The 19,293-nt window shown below is 52.9% G+C and overlaps 1 protein-coding gene across 2 annotated transcripts in view; it reads left to right on the top strand.

The window, feature by feature from the left end:
• Positions 1-19,293, top strand: part of EDAR (ectodysplasin A receptor) — a 41,930-nt gene that overhangs the window by 8,737 nt on the left and 13,900 nt on the right. Inside the window, exons 5-9 of one of the 2 annotated variants that reach the window (XM_055378332.2) lie at positions 4,243-4,328; positions 14,940-15,026; positions 16,632-16,757; positions 16,854-16,928; positions 17,172-17,244. In XM_055378332.2, the coding sequence (XP_055234307.2) occupies positions 4,243-4,328; positions 14,940-15,026; positions 16,632-16,757; positions 16,854-16,928; positions 17,172-17,244 (447 nt within the window). Of the gene's footprint in view, positions 1-4,242; positions 4,329-14,939; positions 15,027-16,631; positions 16,929-17,171; positions 17,245-19,293 lie in introns of both variants that reach the window. The other variant, XM_055378331.2, reaches the window with a different exon arrangement.

Here is a 19,293-nt window from a genome sequence, read left to right as displayed (position 1 = left end):
CCAGACCTAGATAGCTAACCCAGAGATGGCCTGAACCTCCAGGCAGAGATCCAGAGCTGGGAAGTCAGCTATGCACTCAGGGTGCTGGGAGCCGCTGTAGTAGAAGGGTTCCCCATGAGGCAAATTCCTACTGCAGGGAGAGGGTGGGTGCACCACGGAACCTCGCCGACCTATGCTGCTGTCTCTGGCCTGGCTACGGTTCAGACCCGAGAAGGTGTCCATCAGTACCCAAAGGCCAGGGCTGACTCTGTGGCCTGAAGACAACGTGCTTGGTTCTGATACATTTACCAGAAAGTGTGTAATTACTAAAGAAGTTGGACACTGGAAGGGTGGTGAGCTCCCTGCCTCTAGAAGGATTCAGGCGAATGTGGACAGCCATCTGCAGAATTAGTGGGCAGGCTGCTCTCTGGGCTTTTAAACATTCTTTCCAGTGCTGGAATCTTGATGCCTCCCGCCCTACTCCATGGGACAGTGACCTGCTCAGTCCACACCACTCTCAGCACCCAGGACATAGCAAGGCCCAGCACACCTGCTGGGCAGGCAAGGGACCCTGTGCAGAGACACCCTCAGCACGTGCCTCAGAGTGCCTTCGCGCTGCTCCGCAGGGGTGCAGACGATGGGGACAGTTTCCAGGTTGGCTCCACGATGTGCTGTGTCTGCTCAAAGCCTCACTGCCAGTCCCAATGCCACCAAAATTGAAGGCCCCCGCCTCACCTCCGAATCCCAGCCCCTCTCAGGGGCTCATGCTGCCCCCTCTACTGCAGACAAGGCTTCCCCAGGGTAGGACCCTGGAGGCCCCACTTCCTCTTACGAGGCTGTCATGCTGTGTCACAGAGGAGGATCACAGGAGTCTTGGCAGGCCGGTGTGACTAGCTCCATGAAAGGCTGCGTTCATTCCTGAATCCGAGTGGCTGTCAGGCTATGGATGCGGATTGCCTTGTCCCAGTCTCTCCTGGGCCCAGGCCCCTGCCTGCGGTTTGGCAGGTGCTTCTCCTGATGCTCCGCCCTCCCCACTGTGTGGCCAGGACACTTGCTGAACAATGAGCAGCACCCGAGGCTTTCCTGTTGGGAGAGGTTGTGTGGGAGGACCTGGGAACCAGAACAGGAGGAAAGGGGGAGAGAGAGGTTATGCTTCCTCACCTCTCCAGGGCTCACCCCAGAGGAGCTCCACCACCCCGCGATTCTGGATGGCGGGGGCAGGGGGCAGGACACAGCGACTCTGCACTGGTTCTGCACACCAACACGGTTGGAGGAAAATGAACATCTGGGAATCTGCGGCGTCCCTTACAGGCATGAGAGTCCTGAAGAAAGGAACTCTCTGGGAAAATCTACACCTATTGACTGAGAGAAAGTCAGTCCTTAAACAACAGATCCCAGGGGACCCATTTAAACTGACTCTTGTCCTGGGCTATACACCTGAATCAACCCATGTAGAACGGGTTGGGGGACTAGGGAGAAAGTCAAATATGGATCAAAAAGTAGGAAATTAGACCTTTCCAGAAAGACGAAGGGACCGGACACTCTGTAGCTGGGCCAGAGATCCCTAAATGAACACCTGATTTCGGGTTGGTGACAAGCCCAGGCAGAAAAAGACAGGCACATGTTCTTTGTTGCTGTGCAGCCCAGGATGAGAGACCCAGGTGTAAGCCAGGCGGTGAGGAGTTTAGCCTAGTCCTACAGAGAGAACCTAACATTTAGAAATGTTGCATGCAGCAATACGTGCTAGAAAACGGTGGCTTCTCCTTGTCAGGAGGAGCTGAATACTCACCGGGTGAGGAAGGACAGTTTCATAACAGCCCCTTGGAGCCAATGTTTTTTTAAAAGTTTATCACCGGTCAGGCTCGGTGGTTCATGCCTGTAATCCCAATACTTTGGGATGCCAAGGCAGGTGGATCACTTGAGGTCAGGAGTTTGAGACCAGCCTGGCCAACAGGTGAAACCCCGTCTCTATTAAAATACAAAAATTAGCCAGGCGTCGTGGTGCATGCCTGTAATCCCAGCTACTTGGGAGGCTGAGGCAGGAGAATTGTTTGCACCTGGGAGGCGGAAGTTGCGGTGAGCCAAGATTGCTTCTCTGTACTCCAGCATGGGCAGCAGAAGGAGACTGTTTCAGGGGGAAAAAAAAAAGTGTATCACCTTTCAATATTCCTTAACTGAGTGACTTGATAGGTTGCATAGCTTGACCCATACACATGACCCCCACAGATGAGGGTGGCCAGCCTGTGACAGAAGGTGCCTCGTGCCCAGGACAAGTCAAAGACACAGTCATGGGACAGAGCCACCACCCTCCCCATGCTCAAAATGTAGTGACCCCATTGGGCACCCATCACAAAGCCGGGTGTTCTGCATCCACCGTGTAGCCTTGGAGCTTTACCCATGACAGAGACCAAGCCCGGCACCTGGGGTGTGAACCAGGATGGGCAGAGAGGCCTTTTGGGGCCTCTGTCCACCTCAGCATCAAAGTTCCACGGAGAAGAACTTGGTGTCATTCATTCATTCAGCCAATGTTTACAGACAATCATCCTTCCTTAGTACCTAGCACAAGGTCCAAGGAATAGAGACGTGAACAAGGCTTGCCCTGGAGGGCCTCCCAGCCCAGGAGCAGGACCAATCCCCCTAGGTGGGAGAGAGAATGCGTGGAGGTAGAGTGAGAAAAGGTGGAGGAGGCAAGGGTGAGGAAGTGAGGCACAGAGGAGGTGAGATGGGGAGCAGGTGGCCACCTAGGAGCCTGAGATGTTTCTCAGAAGTGTCAGCGTGGGCCAGGGACGTTAGAAAGCTGCAGGTTGACCTGGTCTGGCCCACATGCCCGTGAACTCACAAGGCCACGTGGCAGACACGTGCCTTGGCCTGCCTCATAGAAAGAAGTGGCTTCTGGAGGGCAGAAGGTAGATTTGCGAGAGGCTTAGCTGTAAAACTGGCTGTCGTGGCTTCTCTGGGAGGTGTTTTGAGATTGGTTAATTAATGTTTACAAGATACACAGGGATCTGAGGATAAAGGGCTTTGAGGGAGGGCAGGCAATTATGGTCCTAACATTACTGGTAACAGTCCAGGCTCAGGAAGGCAGGAGCCCACAGACCCCCGTGCCAGGCTGCTGCTTAGCACTACCGTCAGCAGGGGCCTCCATGGGGCCTGGCTAATAAAAAAGAGATTAGAAAGCAGCCATGGAAATATTCCTTCTCATCCCAGTTCTTGAATCGCAATAGGGAAAGTGTTGGCACCGCTCACGTTATTTAATTGACTTCTCACAGTGTGACAAATGGCTCCATGCTCTCCGCTGAGCATTTGTTTATGGAAAATGGGCCCAGGCTAGGATGGGAGCTACAGCCTGCAGAGGGAAGGCACCCGAGCTGGGAGCCCCAAGGAGAGGGTGGTGCCAGCAGGGGCTGTGCCTGGGAGCGGGACAGCTGCAGGGAGCACAGCCACAGGGCAGACCCCTGAGAGCAGGACCTGAGCAGTCATATAGCCACGGGGCTGGCACTGTGACATCGGGGAGCTGAAAGACATAATGGAACATCACTGGGAGCGGAAGGACTTCAAACGGAGCTACTGTGAATGATTTGTCCCTTGCACTGTGTGTGCAGCCCCAGCGTAAAGGCTTGCACTTCCAAGGGTGTCTTCTGTCAAGTGCTTTCTGAGAAGGAGGCACTTACAACCTGGTTGTGTTGCCAGCTATCATAAGGGCCACCTGCATTGACCTCTCTGGACAGCACAACCGTCTGTCTCCTGCGACTGCACTCTGGTGGCATTCAGCAGCAGTGAAGATGGCCTGGGAGTTCCAAGTGTCCCAGAGGCACACTGATGCCTATAATCCCACCAGGCTGCAGGCTCTGGGGAGGGTGCTCACAGAGGGCATGTTCCTCCTCCGGGAAGGTCTGGCCTTGGTTGGTGTGACCCCTGGGGGGCTAAGCAGGGCCTACATGTGGGGGCACAGGGATATTTCTGGTGGATGATGGTGATGGCACACACACTAAACACAGCCACCAGAGAGAGGAACCAGAAAGGGGCTGAGATTAAAAGAAAGGCCCGCGTTGGCAGCTCAATATTGTTAAAAGAATGCTCCATTTCAAGACAGGCTGAAACCCCAAGGAAACTGAGTGGACAGAGCAGGTGACTGACTGGGCGTGGCCTCATGCCCGACTTGATTGTGGGCCTGCAGACTGGCCACCGTGCTCTCTGCACCAGTCCCTGCCTGTGTGCTGTCCAGCTCACCTGTCTCTGTTTTGTCTTGTCTCTCCTCCGTAGCTACTACATGCTGGAGAACAGACCGAGGAACATCTATGGCATGGTCTGCTACTCCTGCCTCCTGGCGCCCCCCAACACCAAGGAATGTGAGTGTCTTTGTCCTTCCACCAGCACGGTATTTGTTCAGCATGGATCTCTTTCACTACAGAGGGAGTAGGAAAGAGCCAATCCTGGCACCTGGACAAGGTGAATCACAGTAACAGCATTAGTGAAAGTGCCCCTGTGGCCTGTCCAGGCAGGTCTATGAAGGGAGGGAGGTTTGCCACATCTGAGCCTTGAGTCAGAGGCTGAGGTTCTAGTGCAGGTCGGCCACCAGCTACCTGACAAGTCACTTAACCTCCATGAGCCTTGGTTTTCTCATCGGTAATATGGGGGTACTAACATCTGACCTTCCCATCTCTCAGGGTTATTGTAAAAACAAAGGAGATCACAGAGGCAAAGTACTACTATTTTGCAAAGTACTACAAAGTGCTAGGTGATAGTGAGGTCAAGGAAAATATAAATGTGATCACAATTAATGAAACAGATTCCACAAAGCACATGTAAACAGTCTCAGGAGTTTATAATCCTGCCTTGGGGTGTTTCTTTCCTGTTATCCTTTCTGGCTTTCATGGGCATCTGTTTATGAGGAAGGGCCAGGTACCTCTGCCTCAGAGGAATGTGCTGTGTAGACTCTTAGACGTGTGGTCTGGGGAGAGACGAAGGCAGGTAGGACAAGCAGCTGGGAGGAAGCTGGGTGTCTGGTGCCGGGCTGCAGGAGCACTTGCCACCCTCTGGCTCCTTCAAGGGTGGAGGAGGAGCTGACCCTGGGACCCTGCCTCTCTTTGCTCTCCATAAGGCGCCACTACCCCCATGTCTCATAATAATGTTGTCCAGGAGAAGAAGGAGAGCCTGCATCTTATCACGCTGGAAAGAAGGGGAGGAGCAGGAATGGGGCGCAGCATCTCCTCTCTCCTTTTGGTCAAGTCAGGAGGAGGGTTCTGTGCTGTGGGCTGTGCTGCAGGAGGAGCAATGCATGAGCCCTGCACCAATGTGTTTGCTCGTCCTCAAAGCCATTTTCCTGGCCAGCCATATGCGAATTAATTCACAAATTAGAGGAGGCCGCAGCTTGGCTGCCAGCCTGACTCATGGTGAAGCCAGCTGCCATGGCCCACATGTCCTCTGTGGGGATCTAGGCTGATTCAAGGCCAGATCATTCTGGGATGAAGAACCAGTCTGGAAAGATGTCAGACACTCCCCACCTATTCAGAAAAGCATCTTTGCCTGTGGAACCTGGGAGAGGAGCAGCCCTCCTCAGGGGCTTTTCTGTTCGAGAGTTCTCACATGGCACAGCCTTCAATGTTCAATGTCTGGCAGCCGGAACAGACTTGAGTCACGGCAGGGGTGCCTCTCTAAGTCCAGCAATGAGGTCTATCACATGTGGAAAGCAAGCAAAGTCCCCTGAGTCCTCAAGATTTTAAAGATGAGCGCACCCCACTCCCACCCCCAGCCCTTGCCTGCTTTATTGAAAGCCGGCTCCGAGGAAGGCCTTGGGGTAGGGCCTTAGAATCCAGCCCTGAAGGAGGTCAGCAGAGAAATAGACAGTCCTGCTGTGTTCTCATTAGAGGCCCCTTGGGCAAGGCCCCAGGCCTCGGCTTGCCCATCTGGGAAATGGGGAGATGCGGCCAGATAGGCCTTGGGGTGGATGGAGCCCTCTGGGTTAGGGCCTCGGTGTGAATGCCAAACAGAGTGATGCCCTCCACCCCTGGGCCTGCCCTGGTCTCAATCCAGAGATCTCTTTACTCAGAGCACCTGCCCAGCAGTCAGCAAAAACGTCAGAGCTAGAAAGCCCCATGGAGTCACTAAGACCCACACACACAGGACTGCCATCAGCAGCCCCACCCTGGGCAGCAAACATTTCATCAGGAGCCCAAAGTTGCCAACTGGCTGCCCGGGTCCAGCAGGCCCTGTCTTTATCAAACCCACAGTTGTGGTCAAGAGCACCTCTTCTTCCCCTCTGTTTTCTTGATTTACCTGGGCCCTCGCCAGACAAAGTGCACATCCTTGGTACTCTGCAGCAACAAATGGTGGATTACGCAAACCACCGTCAGACTCGCCGAGGGCCCCTGGCTGAGGATGACACCCACCTAGGAGACCTACAGCAGACAATGGGTCGCAGCTGCAGGGGAGACACCAGCCAGGAGTGAGCCCAGGTCAGTGTCAGGGTCTCCCCAGCCTAGGAGTGCCCACAGCTCTGCCCCACACCTCCCAGGCTCTAACCCTATGCCCAGGCACCTGTGCAATGCAATTACCTCCTATCCTTAAAGAGATGGCAGCTTCTCTGCACCTCTGTGAAGCAGAGGGCTTCAGGGGGGTGATTCGCAGGGGAGCACCCTGGGGGTTTCTTATGACTCGAATTGCTTGGCCCACCCCCGATTCATCAGGTCTGGGTGAGCCAGAGAATGTACATTTTTAACAAGTTTGGGAACCACTACGGTAGGTTATGAGCCTGCTCTGGAACTTCACTGCCGGAGTTAGACGAGTTATCTCACTTCCCAGAGCCTCATGTTCTCTCCTGCCCCGGGCAGCTCCCAGTGGTGCCCACTGCCCAGGCTCCTGTGTGGCTCAGGCGCAATTTTGCCCACCAAATCCTCCCAGAAGCACATCATGAGTGCCCCAGGGCGTTAATTAATGTGATGCAGCCCCTCAAATAACCCTGAGGAGAAATGAAAAAGCAACATATATTTTCCTTTAAAATGGAATAAAATCATTCCAGTTTCTGGGGTTGCCAAGTAATGAGAGGGAAACCAAAGAGGACAGGCGTCAGATTGCAGATCAGTCCTGGCTGTGGGTTGGTTGTCACCTTGGATTAGAACATACTCGCCCCCAGCTCTGAGCCTGTACTCAGTGACTGCAATACTGTGGAGCCCTGTAGCCCGGTGAAAAGAGATGAAAAGGCCTTCGGTTATTTTTCAGTTAAATTAAAGAGCAAGATGTACTTGGGGTGACCAGAGCTTTCTGGTTTTCTTTTTTCCCTGCACCATCCTGCATAAAGGGATCTGTGATTTAATGACAGTGGGGGCAGGGAGGTCAATGCGTTGCCCTGGCGTAACAGAGACTAAGTTAGGGTCCAGCATCAGGCTTGGGTTTCATTACAAGTTATCACCCCTGGGAAAGTGTCCTCATCTGCAAAATGGGGACATGATTGTTGGGAGGAAAGATGTGATGACGTGGGCGATGCATGTGGAGTGCTCACTCCAGTGCCAGGCGCCAGGCACTGACCAGAGATGAAGCATCCCAGCCCAGCAGGCGGCATGGCTCCATGGCACGTGAGCTGGCCTGCACTTCCCTCACTGACCGGGGGTGTGGACAGCACACAGAAGGGAAAAGAGATTCAGATGAGGACTCAGGTGTCTCTGTGACTGGCCATGTGGACATGGTGCCACTTGCTCAGCTGCAGAAGGCAGAGGCAAGAGGGTGCTTGGTGGGGAGGTAGAGGGAGGATGAAGGCTGTGTGTGTGGAATTTGAGGGGACTGTGGGACATCCAGACCAAGATAGCTAACCCAGAGATGGCCTGAAGCTCCAGGCGGAGAGATCCAGGGCTGGGAAGTCAGCTACGCACTCAGGGTGCCGGGAGCCACTGGGAGAAGGGCTCCCCATGAGGCAGCTTCATAGTGCGGGGAGAGGGCAGGTGCCCCACGGAGCCTCGCTGACCTACACTGCCGGCTCTGGCCCGGCTACAGTTCAAACCCGAGAAGGCACCCCAGGGCCTGGGACACTGGGCAGCAGAAATCCCTCCCTAGAAACAGCAGTCAGGGCCGGGTGCAGTGGCTCACACCTGAAATCTCAGCACTTTGGGAGGCCTAAGCAGGCGGATCATCTAAGGTTGGGAGTTCAAGATCAGCCTGGCCAACATGGAGAAAACCCGTCTCTACTAAAAATACAAAATTAGCTGGGCGTAGTGGTGCATGCCTGTAATCCCAGCTACTCGGGAGGCTGAGGCAGGAGAATCACTTGAACCTGGGAGATGGAGGTTGCGGTGAACTGAGATTGCGCCATTGCACTCCAGCCTGGGCAACAAGAGCGAAACTCCGTCTCTAAATAAATAAATAAATAAATAAAAAGCGGTCAGAGGGTTAATGAAAGAACGCAATAGCCTGGCAGCTGTTTTCTTATCATCAGTGACGAAGTCCCCTCAGGCAAATCCAGAGCAGGGTGGCCTTTTGGAGAAATCTCTGCTACTCTGCGTACTCCCGTGGTTTCCGTCTCTTGTGCCCGGATGCTCTTCTGTGATGCTAAACAGCAAGCACTGCCCCTCAGGTGTGAAGTGGGCCTCCTAGCCTCCCAGACACCAGCATTCAGCTGCTCCTGGCCTCTCAGACCTGACTGCACACACATCTCCAGGGACCTGCTGAGCAATGGATTCTGACACAGCAGGTCCCAGTGGGCCCGAGACTCAGCATTTCTAGCAGGTTCCCAGGGGACCCCACTTTCAGCAGCTAGGGAGTCTCTGCCGAGTCTGCCCACAGTTCAGAATCTGCCACTGGGGGTACACAGCCAGTGCCACAGTCTGGGACCCCTTGTTGACAGCTCTAAGAATCAACAAACAGATCATTCCTAAAAATGCAATCTTTTACCCTCTGCAGAGAATCCCAGCCAGCCTCTAATGCATACTGGTGAGATTCTAAATTGTGTGGATTAACAGACCTCAAAGACCCCCATATGAGCTATTGTGGCTGTGAATGGAGGCGTAGCTCCCTCCAGCCATGTGCTTCTGGCTCACTGAGCATTCCTGGGGAAGGGGAACACAGTGCCCGGCAGGACCCTCCCCGGAGTCACCACTGCCTCGAACTCCACGCGAGCTAGGCAGAACCAGTCCCCGCTCATTTTCACTTTAATATAGGCCTTGTGAGGACATTTTTGCCTGTTTTCAGGAACTGCAGTTCCTACCAGCTTTTATCAAACACCCCAGCCTTGCTTATTCGAAACTCAGGTGCACACGGAAGTGTACGAGGGGAGAGGGACCCGCAGTTGGCCACCCAACAGAAACCCACCTGGAGCACCTTGCACTTAAGCATCCCAAGAGGCAGATGAACCAAAACACACAGCACACAGTGGACCAGGGTGAAACCTCCAGACACTGTATATTTGGTTAGTGCAGAGTTAATCCTCAGTAGGCAGGCATAGACCCTGGCCCAGGAGAACTTGGGTGCAGGTGCAGGGGGTGCCGGTGCCTGTCCTGGGGGCTGCACCAGGGCTGCATCTCCACCAGGGCTCGTGCCCCACCCTGGTTTGTCTGTGGACCCCCAGCTGGTGACAGTGGAAGGAGTGGACATGGTGGGAAGAGGATCAGCCCAGACCGCTCTCTTTTCCTTTTAATATTCTGGGTTTTGCCCAAACCTCTTTTAGACATCACGTGCATTCAACATGATGCTGGTGCACTAATAATATAAAAATGCATACTTGTATGATTCTGGGATGGATTTTTTTCAAGCATTTAGGGGTAATGCAGGGTAGGTGCTTGTTTTCCATGGCAATTTTTCTGACTCGCCTGAAAAACAGCAGAACCACCCAGGGCTGATTATCCAACCTCTGCTTCAGGCTCTGCAGGTGCCTTCATTAGCCGCCCTCAAACCACACCCATTGCTGCCCAAGGTTGGCACTTTGGGACCAGATCTGCTCACCTGTTCTTGTGGGTTATATGTGTAGTGACAGTGGCAGCAAGCAGAGGTGAGACACTTGTGTGGGGGGCTGACCTCACCCTCATGAGGTCAGCCCTGCAGCCAGGGATGGCAAGGCCCACCGCCTCCTGTTTGACCCCCCTCTAGTCTTAGCACACCTTCTGTCTTGCCCGGGGGCAGAGGCACTGAATTGTGGACAAAACAGACCAAGTAAGCTAGGTGCTTGTTCTTCTTTCAATTGACACATAATAATTACACATGTTTATGGGGTACAGAGTGAAATTTCCATACATGTATACGAAGTGTCATGATCTGATCAGGGTAATTATGATATCCATGACCTCAAACGTTTATCACTTCTTTGTGTTGGGAACATTGCAAATCCTCTCTTGTAGCTGTGAGAAATACACAATGCATTATTGTCCGCTGTAGTCACCCTGCAGTGTGCCAGAGCCCAGAACAACTCCTCCTGCCCGGCTGGACTTTTGTATTTGTTAACCAGCCTCTCCTTCCCCACCTCTGTTCTGCTCCACTTCTATGAGATCCACTCCTTTGGCTTCCACACGAGCCGCGCGTTGCTTTTATGAAACAGCTGTGCTTGGGGCAGATCCATTTCCTTGTTTGCCACAAGCACACTCCCTCGCCTGTCGGCCACGGAGCTGTGACTCTGGAAATTCTGGCGCACCCTTGCCTTTATTTGTGGTTTGAGGGTCTTTGCTCTTCTCCCTTCTGCTGAAAGGGCAGCTCCATTCCTTGTTGCCGAGCTCCGAGCGCAGGGAAGAGGCCCATTGTCAGGAAGTGAGCTGCTGCCCTTTGGTGGCCTGGGTGGCCTGTGGGCAAGTCCGAATCCCCATGTCCTCCTGCTCCTTGGGCAATGATCTAGTGACTGTGATTCTCCTGACCAGTGTTGTGAGAAGTGTCTCCCTGCAGATGCTCTAGTGGCCCTGGGAACTTTGGAACCTGAGGGGGCTTGTGGGGTCTGGCTGATTGGGGGTGCTGGCTTTCAGCTTCAGTCCTGACATAAGAGGCTGAGCTCTGGAGAAATGTCAGGGTCCACCATCCCACCCACCTTGCCCCCACCTCCCTGGCTGTGCACACGTGCTCAGAGCAAGCATTTCTCTCACCAACTCAGGGATCCCTGCACACCAGGGAGCACCCAGCCTACACCTGCAGCCTGGCACAGTTGGGTACTGTTTAGTTGGTGCCAGCTGGAGGTGTTTGGAGGGAACCATCCGGTGATCAGGATAGAGGCACAGCCGGCCGAGGGCAGATGGGCGCCTGTGGGTGCAAGACGATGTCACATCTGCAGACATTGTTTGGGGACGTCATTGTGTAACCAGCCCTGCAGGGCTGCAGAGGCATCCCACAAGTCTGTGTGCTCGCTAGGCTGCGTTTATTGCCCCACTCTAGACCACAGGCCTGGGCATATTTGTGTCCCCAGCCCCAACCCTGTCACCTGAAGCAGCCTGCGAGCCCCGACAGGAAGGGACAAGAAGAGGCGAAGATGACAAACATTCACAGACAGCCCATGGCTGTTCTTTTGCTCTGACAGTGTATCTTAAGCTCCCTTGAGTGCCTTACTGAACAGATAGATCAGCTTCTTTTCAATCTCTTGTTTGCTCTTATAAAGGAAATTAGGTCATGCTGGAAACTATGCCATGATGCCCCTATGCTCACTCACCTGATGAAGTGTGGGAGGCTACCCCCCAGCAAACAGAAATGGGCACACAATCTGAAGCCTCCTTATCACGCTGGAGACTTCCAGAGCAACTTCAGTAAGGTCTGTGAGGGGGAATGCTCTGTTGTTTGACATGGGCTTGTGGCTTTCAGCCAGGGGCACGCACTTCTCCACCAGCTCTTTTTTTATTTTTATTTATTATTTATTTATTTTTTTTTTTGAGATGGAGTTTCGCTCTTGTTGCCCAGCATTGAGTGCAATGGCGTGGTCTCGACTCACTGCAACCTCCGCCTCCCAGGTTCCAGCGATTCTCTTGCCTCAGCCTCCCCAGTAGCTGGGATTACAGGCACCTGCCACCAGGCCCAGCTAATTTTTGTACTTTTAGTAGAGTTGGGGTTTCACCATGTTGGCCAGGGTGGTCTCAAACTCCTCTTAGGTGATCCTCCTGCCTCGGCCTCCCAAAGTGCTGGGATTATAGGCATGAGCCACCGTGCCTGGGCAGCTCTTTCCCTAATAAGAACACTGGTTCTGAGGCCAAGTAAGAGGCTAAATTAAGGAAGCAAAGATTTATCATAAGTTTGAGGCCCAGGAGGAAAAAAGCCTCCATTCATCATCCAGAAACACAAGGAAACATCATTTGCCCCTCAGTGGACAGGTAATGTTTCTTACATACCCTATGACATAGCTGCCCTGGTCCCTCCCAAGCCCAGTGTTTCATTGGCCAAGCTGCCAATTTGCTTTACAAGGTATGAGGACAGAGAAGCATCCAGCCCATTCTCCTGTGGCCCTGCTCCATTTAGAGCAGACACGAATGGATAGCTCAGCTGGTCACTAGCTCCTAGGCTGCCCACACTCACAGAACAAGAGTGTGCGTTTCTCCTGAGAACTTCCTACTAAAGAAAACAGCCAGCCCAGGCATGGATTACAGGCTCACACCTGTAATCCCAGCACTTTGGGAGGCCAAGGCAGGTGGATCACTTGAGGTCAGGAGTTCAAGACCAGCCTGGCCAACATGCATTTTTCTCTATAAAAAATACAAAAATTAGGTGTGGTGGCACACACCTGTACTCCCAGCATCTCAGGAGGCTGAGGTGGGAGGATCACTTGAGCCCAGGAGGCAGAGGTTGCAGTGAGCCAAGATCGTGCCACTGCACTCCAGCCTGGGTGACAGAGTGAGACCTTGTCTTAAACAAAACAGAAAAACAGTCCAACTAGGAAGCTTGCTTCTCCCGGAAGCCTTGCTGAATGGGCTGACCAGGCACAGTGCTGGGCCATTCCTCTGGGCTGGGCCAGGCTGGGGAGGTACCTTGATTTGGGGATGGCAGCTGGCCTTGTCCTTGACTCAGGGGCTGCTTTTCTGTAGACCAAGTGCACTTCACGGATTTCTCCAGAACTGGTAGAGACAAAAGCGAGAGAGTGGGAGATGCATTTGAAGCATGTTGGCTTTATTATTTGCAAAACTGAAGTCTGGCCCAAAAGAAGGTTGATCTTCTTTTAGGAGGTCGGGAACAGGACGTGGTCTCTTCTGTGGTGGAATGTTTTTGTTTTGGCTGAATGGTTGCGTCTTAGTGATTTGACTGAGAGCAAAATCACCTTCCATTTTATCCCCGCTAAGTGACACTTTTTCCATAGAAGGGGAGTTGTAGGAAGCATAGCTTTAAGGGAAGGCAAAGCACACCTTGCTCTGAAACTCTTTGGTCACAATCATGTAAAAACATGTCTGAGGAAATATCCTAGGCAGAAATACAGCAAAAGTCCACTTAGCCAAGGAGGCCATGGGTAGTTCTTTTCCTCCTTTCTTGTGTTCTTATTTTTCCAGATTTTTATTATTATTTTATTTTTATTTTTATTTTTTTGAGACGAAGTTTCACGTTTGTTGCCCAGGCTAGAGTGCAGTGGTGTGATCTCGGCTCACTGCAACCTCCACCTCCCGGGTTCAAGCGATTCTCCTACCTCAGCCTCCTAAGTAGCTGGGATTACAGGCATGCGCCATCATGCCTAGCTAATTTTTTGTATTCAGTGGAGATGCGGTTTCACCATGTTGGCCAGGCTAGTCTCGAACTCCAGACCTCAAGTGATCCACCCACCTTGGCCTCCCAAAGTGCTGGGATTATAGGCATGAGCTACCGAGCCCGGCCCCTTTTCTAGATTTTTTTTTTTTTTTTTTTGAGACGGAGTCGCACTGTGTCACCCAGGCTGGAGTGCAGTGGCGCAATCTCGGCTCACTGCAAGCTCCGTCTCCCGGATTCACGCCATTCTCCTGCCTCAGCCTCCCGAGTAGCTGGGACTACAGGCGCCTGCCACCACGCCCGGCTAATTTTTTGTGTTTTTAGTAGAGACGGGGTTTCCCTGTGTTAGCCAGGATGATCTTGATCTCCTGACCTCGTGATCCGCCACCTCTTGTCCTTCTAACAAGAAGAACTCATACCCATACTACATAAAGATAACTATCGCATACACTTTTATCACCAGCCTCCTTCCCACAACAATATTTATATGTATAAATCAAGAAGCTATTATTTCAAACTGATGCTGAACAACAATCCCAAAGTGCTGGGATTATAGGCGTGAGCCACCATGCCTGGCCCCCTTTTCCAGATTTTTAATAGTGAGCATATGTTACTTTTATGACTGGAAAAAGTATTAACACATTCCTACTCTATGTAATTGAAGGAATTAGTCAAGTATTGTATCACCGTAATAGTACTTTCATGTACACACTCTATGTTGCTTATTTTTATGGATTTCATATACTTTGTCTCCACGCATAGGAAAATTGAGTTGGTGAGGCTTGCAAAACTCCCCAACCCATACTGTTTAGTTTTAGCAGACTTATCACATGAGTGTTTTCGTTTAAAGAACAATAACCAGCCGGGTGCGGTGGCTCATGCCTGTAATCCCAGCACTTTGGGAGGCCGAGGCAGGCAGATCACAAGGTCAGGAGATCGAGACCATCCTGGCTAACATGGTGAAACCCCGTCTCTACTAAAAATACAAAAAAATTAGCCAGGTGTGGTGGCGGGCGCCTGTAGTCCCAGTTACTTGGGAGGCTGAGACAGGAGAATGGCGTCAACCCGGGAGGCAGAGCTTGCAGTGAGCCGAGATCGCGCCACCGCACTGTAGCCTGGGCAACAGAGCAAGACTCCGTCTCACAAAAAAAAAAAAAAAAAAAAAGAACAATAACGATGACTCTTTAGGGTTCGTTAAACAGTCTAAGAAATACAAATATTTAGCTCCCCTTAGCCATCACTGCCTCAAGCCCATTCATGATCATGAATCCAGATCCATGAGCTCTGTGGCAGCGTCTTTGAAGGTGGAGCTTCTCTGGATCATTTGAGGGACTCTATTTTCCTTGCAGGTGTGGGAGCCACTTCAGGAGCTTCTGCCAACTTCCCTGGCACCTCGGGCAGCAGCACCCTGTCTCCCTTCCAGCACGCCCACAAAGGTGAGGAGGGTGCTCAGGTATCGATCACCTGGAGTTAGGTGGTGCTCGGATGAAAGCTCAGAAGAGGAGAGGAAATGATCATGAGTGATGATTATGGTGCGCTTCCCCACCTGGCCTCACCTCCCTAATGTAATTGAATGACATGTTGCCCCCCGTACAGGAAGTCATTATATCTGCAATCAGAGTTGATCCCTCTATGGGTGTCCTGGGCCCGCTGGGAGGTGCTGGTGGTGAAGGTGGGGGCAGAGCGGCAGGTGGGCAGCACAGGCAGCTGCAAGCCCGGCCAGGAGGAGAGACCAGGCGTCCTGGGCTTTGGTTTGGCTGGGAGTTAACAGCAATTCTATCACTGGTTTTCATATAAACCTGCTGACCATAGCACTTTAATATTAACTTGCAGAATGTACATTTCATTCTCCCTAACCAGGGAAGAAGGGATTGAGGAGGACCCCAAAGTTTAATATGTCTCTCAGAGTCAGCCCTCCAGCTGGCTTAGCCTTTCTCTCTCACTGGTTTAGTGCCAGCCCATTATTGAAGCATGTTTCAGGCCCAGGTCTCAGCGAGCCGTGAGGTACCCTCCAGAGCCCTCAGAGCACCCAGCTCATCAGCCTCATCACTGGGCCTCCCACGCGCTAACGCAGAGCAAAAGGCAGGACTGCTGGGCGAGGATATATGAATCTCATTTGCACAGGCCCCGGGGGGAGTAGCTCGAAACACGGAGAATATTAAAACACTTATGTCATCCAGACCTGGCATGCTAACGCTATTACAGGTATTCCCCAGATGATGCTGGGAGGCTGGTTTTCCTGCAGATGCACCCACAGGGGAGGCTTAGCGCCCACATGTGGGGTTCTCAGCTCTGGCACTACCTCCCCCGAGATGATTTGGGAGCTTCAGATGCTGGTCTCCTGTCTATTTGGGTGGTGGCAAATCTGGATCTTAGTTCAAGAGAATCAGAGTCCTGTTTGGTTATTTTAGAGAATGAGAACGAGCTTCAGGGCATTTTATGCATCCAGGGTCGACATTAACCTGGGAACTGAGCAAAATCCCCCGGGGTGACTGAGGGACTGCCTGGTGGAGGCGGCAGTGCAGGTGGAATAGGTGGCCCAGCTGAGGCACCCCCTGTGCCCTGGGGCTCTTACAATGACACTTAGGTTGAAATTGCATGAGGTGCAAGATGGAGCCAAACCTGGAATCCAGAGCTGACTTTCGCATCCTGACTTTTGTTTGGAAATGCCCAAACTTGAATTGTGCTGCCTTCCAGACACTCTTGTTCACTGGCCTTTCTTCCTCTCCACACCACACCCTGCCCTCAGGTTGCCAAAGCAGTAGAAGCAAGGGCAAACTCCCTAGGAACAATCAGGTGACCCCAGAGAAGTCTGGAGAGGCCAGTCTGAGGGCAGCGAGCAGGGCTGTGGGCAGTCCTGGTCTGGCAGCCAAAACCAAGGCGGAGGACTTGGTTCTCAGTCTAAGCAAGCACCTCAGATTTCAGGGTTCCCTGAAAGCGTCCCAGGGGCAGGGCCATTGCTTCCAGGGGCCGGAGTCCTGGAGGGAAGACCAGCAGGGATCCTGAGCTCTGGGTCATTCATGCCTTCTCTCCACCCACAGAACTCTCAGGCCAAGGACACCTGGCCACTGCCCTGATCATTGCGATGTCCACCATCTTCATCATGGCCATCGCCATCGTCCTCATCATCATGTTCTACATCCTGAAGACAAAGCCCTCTGCCCCAGGTGACGGCCCCCATGCGCCGGTGCCCTGCCTCCTGGACTCTCCGTCAACTACCCCTGTCGGAGAGCCTGGCTGCTCACTCCCTCCTCTCTCCCCAGCCTGTTGCACCAGCCACCCGGGGAAGAGCGTGGAGGCCCAAGTGAGCAAGGACGAGGAGAAGAAAGAGGCCCCAGGTCTGTGAACCAGGGCTTCCACACACCATGTGCACGGTGCCCATCTCTGGGTGGAGGGCGTTCCCAGAAGCAGCCTCCTCGCTGCTTCTGCTCTCACATGCTGAACCATACTGTGCTTACTGTGGGGTGGTGCCACACAGACACCGGGCAGCTCTGCCCAACAGGAAGAGCAGGGTTGGGCTGAGCGCAGAGCCATGAGCCAATTCTAACTCCTGTCTCCCCAACCTCCCCATTTCCCTGCAGACAACGTGGTGATGTTCTCTGAGAAGGATGAATTTGAGAAGCTGACAGCAACTCCAGCAAAGCCCACCAAGAGGTATGTGGAAGCCCCCAGCACCAAGCTGAAGCTGGGGTCCTGTGGATCCTCAGCAGGGAGGGGAACCAGGGTGCAGCCGAGTGAACTGACAGGCTAGCCTGGGACACTATGGGGACGTTCGGCGACAGACAGTCTTTGCTGACTGGCAGGGGTCAGGTGGTGTGAGGAGCCTGTGGGAACAGCTGCCTGCTGCTCTCGGGTCAGGCCCCTGTCCCTGCATCCTGCCAAATTCCCTGGGCCTTCCTCCTTAACATCCGACTTCCTCATGCCCCTTCTCCAGACTGGGAGGGCAGAACATAAAGCCAAGGATGCATGCCTGTTGCGGCCAACACACCAGTACCACCCGTGCCGGTGCCAGTACTGCTGCCACCGTAATGCTAGTAACAACCGTGGTGATGACGGCTAACAGCATTTGGTGCCTACTGCCCACCAAGTGCTGGGCTAGGGCTGTGAACACATCCTCCCTCCACAGCCCAGGAGCAAGGTGCTTGTATCATCCCTGTTTATAGGATACCACACTGAGGTGTGGAAGTTGTCACTTGCCCAAGGTCACACACTAGTGAACAGCAGGGCTGGGGTCCGAGTCCAGGCTCCCAAGGAGCCACATGGTGTAAAGAGGCCTCTGGAGGAGGAGATTTGGCAGGTGAAGCCTTTCCCGCGTTTACCACACATGAAGGTGTGGAACAAGCCCCTGCTCTAAAATCGAGGGTAGAAGGAAGTCAATATTTTATTCATCCAGTGGGATGGTCATTTGGACTTGGTCCTGCATAGCTTCCAAAAATCAACCCCACAGCGTCAGCTCCCAGCCAGGCAATGTGCTCGGACCCCCCTGCCAGGCCTCTGCCCGACAGCCACTGCAGGCTGCGCCTGGAAGGACACCCCCGCAACAGTGCCTCCCTTGGCAGATGGGGCACAGAGGCCACCAGAAGGTCACCAAACTGGTTACAGGAAGAGCAGAGGTTAAGCCCTCCTCTTCTGCCCCCACCCCATGATCTTCCTATGATTCACCTTGCAAAGCCATTCCAATCGATCCAGCATCTGTGTGGAGATCCTGTGTGCCAGATCCAAGCTGCTGCTCCCAGGACCAAGGGCAGGACCTGGTCACCCTGCATGGAACTCTTAAATAGGGCCTCCCTAGAGACTGAATTTGCTCCTCAGCCTCCAGCCCAGCCTTATCTCATTCTGTCTCAGCCTCTCCCTTCTGATATTCAGGCTTTTCTTATTCCCAGAAATCAAAAAGGCAGAGACATGCCCCATGACTAGAGTTGCAGTTGAAGACAGGGAAAATTTGGAGGCCCTAATATATACTTCTTTCATACACGAATATTAAATACAAATTGAACCCTGACACTTGTACGTTAAAAGACAGCAAGGCACTAAGCTTTTGTCCCTGCTGTTTGTCCTTAGGTCTCAGAGACAGGACCTGGGGTGCCACCTCACCTGCTCCACCTCACCTTCTCTCGAGTGGGGACAGGGATGGGTCCTACCACCTCCTTGTGAGGCCCTGAAGCCTGATGAGGAAGTGGGTCCCACTGGGGCTTCATGATGGTTCTCATTGTCTTTGTATTACCCTGTCTCTAGGGTTGTGTTTGCATATGGGCTTCACTGCTGTAACCTAGTTACTAACAAATATAATCCTTTTTTTAAGAAAAAAAGGTCTTCAGCCAAACCACAGGAAGCAAGCAGGATGCCTCTAAAAAAGAATATTGTTTTTCATATACTTGGAATGGTTTTAAGAGAGTTTAAGCTCCAACCCACATGTGCCTGGGGCAGACCCTGGGTTCTTTGTGGGCTGTGAGCCACAGGGCGGCATGAACCTGGGCTTGGTGCGTCCGACCGCCCACCCAGCTCACCCGCTGGGGCTTGCTGTGCCACCCCCTGCAATGCACACAGGTCAGCCAGGTCACCCCCCTAGTCAAGAGGGGGCTTTCCAGGCACAAGGCTCCATTCAGCTCCCTTTTCAATGACTCCAGAGAGCCAGCATGGATTCAGTGCCAGCCGCATCAATCTATTTGCTTAACATGAAGACACCAGTTGAACTTGGTGCTT

This window comes from Gorilla gorilla, chromosome 12 (genome assembly GCF_029281585.2).
Source record: "Gorilla gorilla gorilla isolate KB3781 chromosome 12, NHGRI_mGorGor1-v2.1_pri, whole genome shotgun sequence".
Taxonomy (NCBI): domain Eukaryota; kingdom Metazoa; phylum Chordata; class Mammalia; order Primates; family Hominidae; genus Gorilla; species Gorilla gorilla.
Note: the sequence above shows the minus strand (reverse complement) of the source record. Positions and strands in the feature narration are given on the sequence as shown.